Here is a 9819-nt window from a genome sequence, read left to right on the forward strand (position 1 = left end):
AATGTCGATCGCCGCATAAAGCGCAAAATCATGAACTTCCTCAGGGCAGTGTGATCTCGCCAACCCTTTTTTCACAATATAATGATCGACGATGCATTCCAAAATATTCATAACGCATCTCTTCGCCTTCAATTCTCCCCTTGTGCCGACGACATGCCCGTGTGGTTTGCACATTCCAGCGTCGGTCGAGCTAACCACCTCATTCAACTTGCACTAAATCACATTCAAGAATGGTGTGATCGGCGGGGCCTCCAGATTTCTCCACCTGAATCAGTAGCGCTCATTTTGATCAGGGAACCCTGTTCACCTCGCTCCGAAGAACCCTTCGAAAGTTTGGGGTGAAGTCATCCTATTGGTAACTACATTCATATATTGCGACATCACTCTGAATCCCCGGCTCACCTTTGTCCTTAGCTTTCAGGACCTTAAGGGGCTTTACGCACGTCGTGTCAATATCCTAAAATGTCTTGCCGGGCGCGGAGTGAGGCGCCGACAGGCGCACACTCCTGCACCTGTACATAGGCCTGACCCGACCATCTTGGATGCCTTCATCTTAAATGGTATATCTTGCACCAAAAAAATCGAGTCGCTCGAGGCCCTCCAGAACGCAGCGAGAGGAGCCACCACGGGCTTCCTCCACGCCTACCCATCCTCAGCCTGCTGACGGACGCAAACGATAACCCCTTTCCTACGGTGGTATGCGTCCGTGTCCAGGATGAAGGACGCTGGGTTGCCTTCAAATGGAGGCAAAGTCGCCACTGATGCCGAGGTCAGCACGTCCTTCAGCCTGATGAATGTTGCTTCAGCCTCGGGCGACCAGTGAAATGGCGCATGTTTTTGTATCTGTCGTGTCAGTGGTGCAGTAGCCTTGGTAAAGTTGACCATGTGGCGGCGAAAGTAACCAGCCAATCCCAGAAGGCTAAGCAGCTCCTTTTTGGATCTGGGCACTGGCCAGTCCATCACTCTCTGCACCTTTTCTGGGTCGGGGTCGATTCCGTCTCTTGAGACTCGGGAACCCAGGTTGTTGTTTGTTTGTTATTTGTTTGTTGTTGTTATTTGTTTGTTTGTTTGTTACCACTGGTCGGAACAGCTGGCATTTTGCCGGGTTTAGAGAAAGGCCTGCGCTGCTGAGGCGCTTGAGCACTTCTGGAGTCGCCGCAGGACCTGACTGACCGAGTCGCCGTGGACAACGATACCGTTGAAGTATGCCAGACAAGTCATCGGCGCCAGTCCGTCCAGCACGACGCTGAGGAGCCGGGCGAACGAGCTCGACGTCGACGAACGAGCTCGAGGCGAACGAGCTCGACACCCTGGCCAGACCGCAGCTGCAGCGCCGCCAGGCACACAGCGACCTCCGACTTCCTGGGCGACCTCCATCTAATGATGCCCAGACTCCAGGTCCAGGAGGCAGAGCATGGAGGAACCAGCCAGATGCTCAAGGGCTTCATCAACTCTGGCCACCGGATGGGCCGGGACCTGGGTGATGCTGTTCATCCTGCGCATGTCGGCACAGATACGCAGTCCGGCCGCACCATGTTTGCGAATCACTCGACTGGCCCGGGCACCATTACTCGCCTCCAGGATACCTTTCCCACCAGGTTACCTATTTGAGCTTTAACCTCGCCTCTGACGTGGGACGGGATGCGTCTCGGCGCCTGCCTGAGAGGCTGATGGTCGCCCGCTGGAATGCCGTGCTGGGCTGAATGCTGAGCTGGGCCCACCAGCGTGGTGGGCCCCACTCGCCCGTCAAACAGATGTTGGTAAGGTGTCAGCAATTTTGCTGTCCGTGTCCTTTCCGGCTCCGTCAGCTTCCGCTGGGCTTTCGATCGGCGGCATTTCGGAGCATTGCTTCTCTGATGCGGCAGTCGCATACCTCTGTCCGATCACTATCTCTGTGTACATATCAAAAGTCGGGTCGAACGATCTCATTCTGTGTTTTCTCTTCACCGTTACAGATCGTTGTAACGTATTTCTCAAAACTACCGGGAGGGGCTGACCAGGCTGAGCCCGCATTACAGCAGGTACGCTCAGCAGGCCCGTATCTCCGTCACCTCCGACCAACGCTGGACCCACAGAAGACTCGTCATCGTCATTACATTCAATGACGCATTCCGCCCCGGCGGCACAGACCTGTCCCGCCGTCCTACCACGCGGCACACCGACGGGCCCTGCCGGCGGCTGCGGCTCCCACTCTGCGTTTGCCTGGACGGGTCGGCTCTGGTTACTCGCTGATGACCCGTTGTGCTTGACCCACGAGAGGTGCTGGCCCAACCGGGGTTGTTTTCGCGGAGTCCGGGTCTGAGTCAGCTGATGGGCCGGCGCCGACTGCGCCGGCGACGGAAACACGAGACGGCGGAACGCGACATCAGTCAAACAGCGGTACCGTTGGGAAAGTGCCGCCTCAAAACGCGGTCAGTGTCCCGGATGTGGTTGCTGAAGAACTCTCCTCAGTGGCCATAGGACTCGGGCAGGGCAGTTACAACGGAGGCGGTTGGAGGCGAATCCCAGAAGCCTGACTGGTGTTTTTTATGCTGATTCGGCTGTAATTGCTACAAGGTCTGCAGTGGCATTGAGCAATTAGCTAAGATTGTGCCTGGTATGAGAGAGATAGAAGAGGACCTGCACTGCGGGGGACACCCGGGGCGGCATTCGCCGCCTCGTGCCGGATTCCCCCTGGCGCGTTTCCCGAGCTCGTCGTTTGACGGTAGGCCTGTTGGAGGTGGTTCGGTCTGTTGCAGCCGTGACAGACCCCGTTTCGGTGCCGACAGTCGGCTCGTAGGTGACCGGTAGCATCACACGTGTAACAAAGGCGATTGGCGGCGTGGGGAGAATACCGGCGACCGTTGCTCCGGGACGGCGCGACTCGTTTTGCTACATCTGCAGCTGAGAGATACGGCGTAAGATCTGCTGCCGGATGTTCTCAGAGGCGGTCGCTTGAACGTTCTTGTTGGTTGCAGCGACCGGCTACAAAGGCAGAGCTTCAGCAGACGGCAGGTGGTCCACCTTAATTACGGCCGCGTCATAATTGACGATTCCAACGAGTGCATGACAGAACCTAGCTGGAAGGACAAGGAGCAGATAGTTGAGTGGTAGGTCTTTGCTGGGACCCTGTTGTCCGGGCAGCGCCTTCTGCAAGTTGTGCGATAAGCTGACCAGGATTCAACCGAAACTGGTGGCGGAGGTCCACCCTCATTTGAGACAGTTGAATATGCTGAGCGACCGGGTTGAGACGCACAAAGAAGTTTCTGAGAGTTGTTTCGGCGGATTCGGGAGTTTCTCGCTGCTCCTTTGACAGTGAGCTGAATGCCAGCTTGGCAGCGCCGTCCAAACACGGAGGAATAACTGATAAGACCTGTGCGTCTGTCCATGCTGGGGCTTGCAACACCACGAAAGACTTGATGTCAGCGATGAACGCGGACACCGTTTGGCCCACACCACTGGATCGGGGAAATGGGATTTGGATGCTGGAGGATACCATGGTGGGTGGAAACGAGACAATACAAGATTCGTTCGTATCCGAGCTCATACAAGTACCTAGCACCTAGCTAAAATAAAACCGTAGCATTAGCAAAATGATCACAAAATTTGTTATCACCGAGCTTAGAACACGACAGCTGTACGATTAATTCATAAGCGACAAGTGCAAGACATAACAATCACGACTGGTTGGGGCCGTTCCGTGCGCAGCAGGAGAGGGGGGGGGGGAGGGGGATCTTGGGAGCTGCAGTCGGACCTTGGGCATAGGTTTGTTCCCTTGCTAACTCTGCGGCGACTGTAGCCAATGTAAAAAATCCGCCGACGTTCTTTTTCTTCTCCAATTTCACGTCACCAAATATCAAGAACCGTCTGGTAAAAAATAAGGAACGGCACGGAAAATGCGGCACGACAAAGCAGACAACGGGGCCGTTTGGTTATCATAAAACACTTTGAGTTCATTCCTGGCGCAGTGCTGCGCCATAATTGTAAAGAGGCGACAAATTTTACGTCAGATAAAAACGCTACCTTTCCCCGACGTTTTTGTCCAGTAAGGTATAACGCTCGCGTATTCCGAGTGAGAGGTGAGCTATTTGAGATGAGAAATGAAACCAATAGTGCTTCAAAATTGCCCAACCATGTTTTTATGCAATCTCCTGCACCCCATGTCTCTTAAGTTTTGTTGTGGGGAGAGCAGTAGTAAGACACCGCCTTGTTTTATTTTGTTTGTTTAGTACGACACCGCCATTTGGTTTGGATGACATCATGGAACATTCCAGTTGTAAGATAAAACTCTGTGCTTGTTGTAAAATCGATTCCAAATCAAAAGCCAATAGCTTGAGCCCCTTGACCAATAAAGATGAGCCAGTATTGGCATTCACTGCAAACAAAAGCACCTTGAACTTTGTAGGTTATGGTTATATTGCACAACATGCTTGATATAAACAATGTGTGACCTTACATCATGCAGATAACCACACTTTTCACGACAGGAAGCTGGCTACCATATTCCCTAGAGTTGTGATGCAATGACACAACTAGATCCATTTTCATGATTGAATAGGAAAATTATAGCTGTTGTGAATATTGTGCAAAGCTTAAAGTGATTACACTGTTAACAACATTCACAGTTTACAGCAGTGTGTTCAAAAAGCAAGAATAGGTGTAATGTTTTCACTGTCAGGCAGTGCTGAAACCATTAAGCTGATTCAATCTACAGTATTGTTCACACAAGTAATGCCACATGTGATAACAAGAAAATATAACACGTTATGAAATGGAATTGAAAACCCGCTGACCTTGCGCAAGCGTGTCAGAACTTGCTTGTCTGCGTCATATGCCGGTTTTGGAACCCTACCGTATTTTACCTTAAGTTCTTTCCAAAATTGTCCCAACAGGGGGTTGAAGGCGTGGGTGTAGGAACAGGAAGGGCCAGGGGGCCATGCCCCCCCCACTTTTCAAGGGGGGGGGCAGCAATGTTAGCTGACCCCTGCCTCACTTTTCACATTAAGGTTGCGTTTAGCTTACTTTTGCAGCACATTACACATACATCCTGATTTTCCTAGCCCACCAGCCATCTTCCTCAAGCAGTGAGCTAGAATTGCTTTTGAACTAGGGTGGGAGTGAAAAATTCCATCGCAAAAAGACCGTGCAGGAGTGAAAAAATCAGTTCACAAAAGATGGAATCTATGAGCTCGTGACTGATGCTTCAGCAAACGAAGACATCTATGTCAAGTTGGCATGGACGTAATGTCATGAACCTGACAACACTTTTTTGTTTTTGACATCTTAAACTGTTAAAGTGAAACATAATACATTAAAGCATAGTAATTTCATGGCAGTGCACTGAGCATAAACAATTCTTAACACCAATAATTTCATGCTGTACATTGCACTTCCCTTCCACAGCACTTTAACACAAAACAAAGCAAAGGAATTTAATAACAAAATAACAGAAAATTCAACAAACATAAAACGCTCAAGCAAAAAAAACCTTGGATTCCTAAGCGATGTACTACCATGTACGGTAGCCGTCCTATATTTTAGTGGCGGTGTCCCTTTCATATCGTTGGCTTTCGGTGGCGCATAACGCTTGTATATTGCCGCATGACACGGGGGTCTGAAATATAGACGAAGAGCTCGAGCAGAGTATATGGCGTTTAAGACCAATTACTGATAAATAAGACTCGGACACGATACCACATCGTATACCTCAGCCCATCATCAAGTCAAACACAATAGACATACCTCTGCTTTTAAGATAGGGTCAGGGGGAACAAATAATTTTCACTGTTTCTTACAAAATACCAATGCTTATTCCATGAAAGTAGCGTAACTACGCCTAACGTAAAGAGGCCCTACTTCATCTCATCCTCTCTATCCTGTTTCTATCACAGCAGCAGTTGTGCGTTACTGATTCTTGAACAATTCTTATTGCCACTTGCCATGCGCATAACCAACTTAACCTAACTTAGAGTATCCCATATGCTGCACATCATCTTAAATCACCTATCTGTTGACAGCAGCACTTGTGATAAAAACATGATATAGGTAATTTTTGGCTGGTTTCAACTTACCTTTTTATTCAGTTTATTTGTGTGTGCTTGTTAACATCAGACAAAGTTGACAACACACAAATCAAAATGTTTGAAATCACTTTGAACGACTTATTTTGATTGCCATGGTCAACCTATGTCAGGGGCAATAAAAGGTATGCTCCACAAAACAATCTCTCTTCTCCAAAAGTAACGTAACCTTTAGATGACCATACCAGTATAGCTGCTTGCCTTTTCACCTGCAGTAAAGGCATCTATTTAGGCTTGTGTATTCATATTTAATGACAAAATTTGACATGGTGGCTGCACATTTTAAATGGGATGGTCTGACTGTTTGTGACATACCAATATTGAACTCATATCATAATTGCTATGCAGCTTAGAGCATCCTCGTGTTAAAAATATATTGCATATATACAGTACAGTCATTTGCCAGCCACCAAACCATGACAACTCTAGAAAACATCTGGTTAAAGCAGCCATGAGGGACCACTTCAATAAATTTGGGGCAAACAATCGAGAATATGGAACAAAATAAGCCCATTGCATGCCTTGTGGCATCATGATTTGTCTTACGACAAAGCTCGACTGATTGAAACAGAAAATGGCTAACTCTGGTTACCAATCATGTGTTAAAAGTAGGTAGGGTTTACTTGGTTCACAATTACTTGGTTCACTTGGTAATTACTTGGTTCACAGGAGGCTTATTGGTTTTTTCCTGCTCCCCCAAGACCAAAAGTCAATACCTTTTGCATGGTCTGCTGGCAGACAGAGTTATCTCACTCATCACTCAAATATAAATATAAATTATGCCCACCAACCCACGAGATTAAAATTCGAAACAAGTAAGAGGTGTGCATGATTAACAACTCCTGAGGGCAGAATTTCGCCACCAAACCCTTCCGTATTAGCTGCGTCAGGTCTGTCCCAAGGCTCTGTATGGCAGCATAAGGATGACCTTGTCAGGTAGCCTGGTGACTTAGACACTCGAAAGGCTTAGATTTATCATTATTGGGCGCCGCCATTAACCAACATTACGATTAAACGAGGGTTTAACTGGGCAAAAATGGCGGTAAAGATAAGTTCCGTGCTTCAGATTGTCTCCTTCATTCCCTGTGAATTGTTCACTCTTGGGTGCATATTAAACACGTTTGGGCGGCTGGCGAATTAATCCAAGTTATGTATGAAATACGTACAAGTTTGCAGCTGGAGAATCTTGCAGAGACATTGGTCAACATTTTAAGCAACAGATGGTACCTCTAAAGGCAATCCAAAAGAAGGGAAGAATAAAGTGGTATCACACTCGTATGATACCAAGAAAAATAAGAGTAGTTAAATAAATACAAGGACTGATACTTTTCTGGCAAAATTTTGTAATCAGCTGATTTGACTTAAAGCTGTTAAAATAAATGCTCAAATTGCGACATTCATATTGTAACTTTAATTTGGAAGGCATTTCTTGAATATCACACAACTTGCATTACTAACCGACTTAAGTGTTTAAAGGTAATTATTTCAGAAGCATCATCACTTTCGTCCACCGGTGGACCACGGCGAATAATTAGCCACTAGGTTGACGCTCCGCAGACTTTGGAGGCTGCAACGTGTGGTGTCGAGGTTTTTTGTTGTTAAGATTTGCGAGCGCGTGTGTTATAAAATTACGTCACATAAATTACATTACTAACCGATTCTGACCAAATGCTTATCATTTCCAGACAAACATGGCTAGGCCATGTTAATACACAATGTATACCACTCGATCTAGACTCGAATTTTCATCTTCAAATTTCGATCAAACATATCGATCTACAATCGACCTTCGCGATGTCCTTCATGTCTGTGGAACCCAGATAAACATCCTGACAAAGCCCTCTAAATTCTATCGGTTTATAAAGAGCCCACTGAACCATTGCAAATTACGGGCACCGGTGATTATTCCATGCTGTCGCTCAACGCCAGATTTCTGCAGTTTATTGACTTTAAGACACAAACAGAATTGATGTCGCGGTAGCATCAGGCTTCTGTTCTGTTTGCAAGATAAAAATGGCACTAGGTCACCATAAGAAGGGCTTATGTTTACCCTGTGTTTCCCCTTAGCAAGGCTCTGGCTACGCCCCTGCCTACACATAAAGGCAGATCAAGTCGTCTACGTTGAATGATGGGCAATTGAATGTCCGTTGTGCCAATTCATGCCTAAGACAGGCAGCTTCCCGCAGGCTTTTTCTGGGGAGGTGTGGTGTGTAAGGGAAGATAATTCAGGAAATATACTATTTTAGGTGTCCAAAACGTTTTACACACCATAAGTAGCAATGCTGACCCAGAAATATGCAACAAAGCAGCCATACGATCAGTTCGCAATAGTCATGCGTAAGACAGCCGAGCCTGGGCAGTGGCCTGCCGACGGCGGACGGGAGCAGGGCTCAGATAAGGAATATATGACAGAAGGGCGTTCATTCTGTGCCTTGGTTTTAAACGGAGAATCTCCAGTTTATGGCTTTTGTCACAATGCTTTCGGCAGTTTCAAGCTTCCGAATTTGCTTCCGCCTAACACTCATTATCACTGTGAATCATATCACACATCACCAGGCGAATCATATCACATATCACCGGTGACGCAATTTGGCGGTGAAACTAGTCAAGTAATGATAAAATCACTCCCCTTACCTGTTCCGGACGCTTTTTATCATTTTCAACGACATTCATAGCATTTTACTTGTCAAATTCACATCTAAATCCAATTTTTGGACGGTATGAACTCGTTTGGGAAAAACTTTTCGACGGCGTGATTTCACGACGGCTGTTCCCCACGCGTCAGGCGTCCGCCACACGGTGTTGGCCGCGACGCCGCTCGGTTGGGTGGAGACTGCAACCGCAGTCATCTGTGATCTTGCTTCTAAGACTGCGAGCACGCAGGCTCAAAGTATTTTATGAATTTTTTTTATTTGCTAGTTTTATCAATATCTTGTGTGATCTTATTAATATCTGATTAATATCTTGTTTTATTAATATTAATATCTTTTATTAATATCTATCATATGTGATCTGCTTCTACGACTGCGAGCACGCAGGCTCAAGGTTTTATGAAATGTGTTTCACATGTTGCAAACCGCATCAAGAAGGACGCAGGGGTAGAACTTTCTTGAGTGAGTTGGGGAGAGAGGTTGAGCCAGTTAGGTTGACCTGACCTGCTCTGAAATGCTGATATTCCCTGGACTTCGACCCCTTTGATTTGAGTCCACGATATCAAAATTAAACTTAAAAAACAAATATTTGGCCAGTTCCAAAACTTTTTTGACGCTGAAAATGGCTTCTCATCTGAAACAATCTGACATTGATTATGATAAGATTAAAATCATGGTATAGACTGTGATGCGTTAAGGACTTCTGCACCACAGTCAGATATTAGCTACATTTTATTGGCCCAGTGTTTCCTTTTTAGCTCAGGTGTAGCAGGCAGGGGTTTAGAAGAGCATGGAAGGGCTTAAAGGGGTATTCCAATTGTATGGGGTTTTGAACTGAAATGGCTATTTTGAGCATCATTCGGTGCATTACGAAGTCTTACCTTTTTAAATGGAATGCTTCGCATTTGAGGGATTTAAGAAAGCGTTCGAGATGACGAAATGGCGCACTTATAACGATATGCATACTTTTAAGAGGAAAGACTGTGTAGGCGGTCTTTAATAATCAAGTAGTCCCCGTATCACAGGTCTTATAAACACAGATATATTATCACTAAGTAGTATGCTACTTCTATGTATATTGTGCACATGTGCTATATGAGTTGATACTC

General features: G+C 46.6%; 1 protein-coding gene across 1 annotated transcript in view; it reads left to right on the plus strand.

Annotated features, from left to right (window-relative positions):
- Window positions 1–1383: 1383 nt before the first annotated feature.
- The window catches only part of LOC119095213 (cilia- and flagella-associated protein 52-like), a 23171-nt gene continuing 14735 nt past the window's right edge, over window positions 1384–9819 (plus strand). Inside the window, exon 1 of the mRNA XM_037218083.1 lies at window positions 1384–1503. Within this exon, the coding sequence (XP_037073978.1) occupies window positions 1384–1503 (120 nt within the window). The remainder of the gene's footprint in view (window positions 1504–9819) is intronic.

The sequence above is a fragment of the Pollicipes pollicipes genome, unplaced genomic scaffold (genome assembly GCF_011947565.3).
Source record: "Pollicipes pollicipes isolate AB1234 unplaced genomic scaffold, Ppol_2.1 Scaffold_4219;HRSCAF=4965_pilon_pilon_pilon, whole genome shotgun sequence".
Taxonomy (NCBI): Eukaryota; Metazoa; Arthropoda; class Thecostraca; order Pollicipedomorpha; family Pollicipedidae; genus Pollicipes; species Pollicipes pollicipes.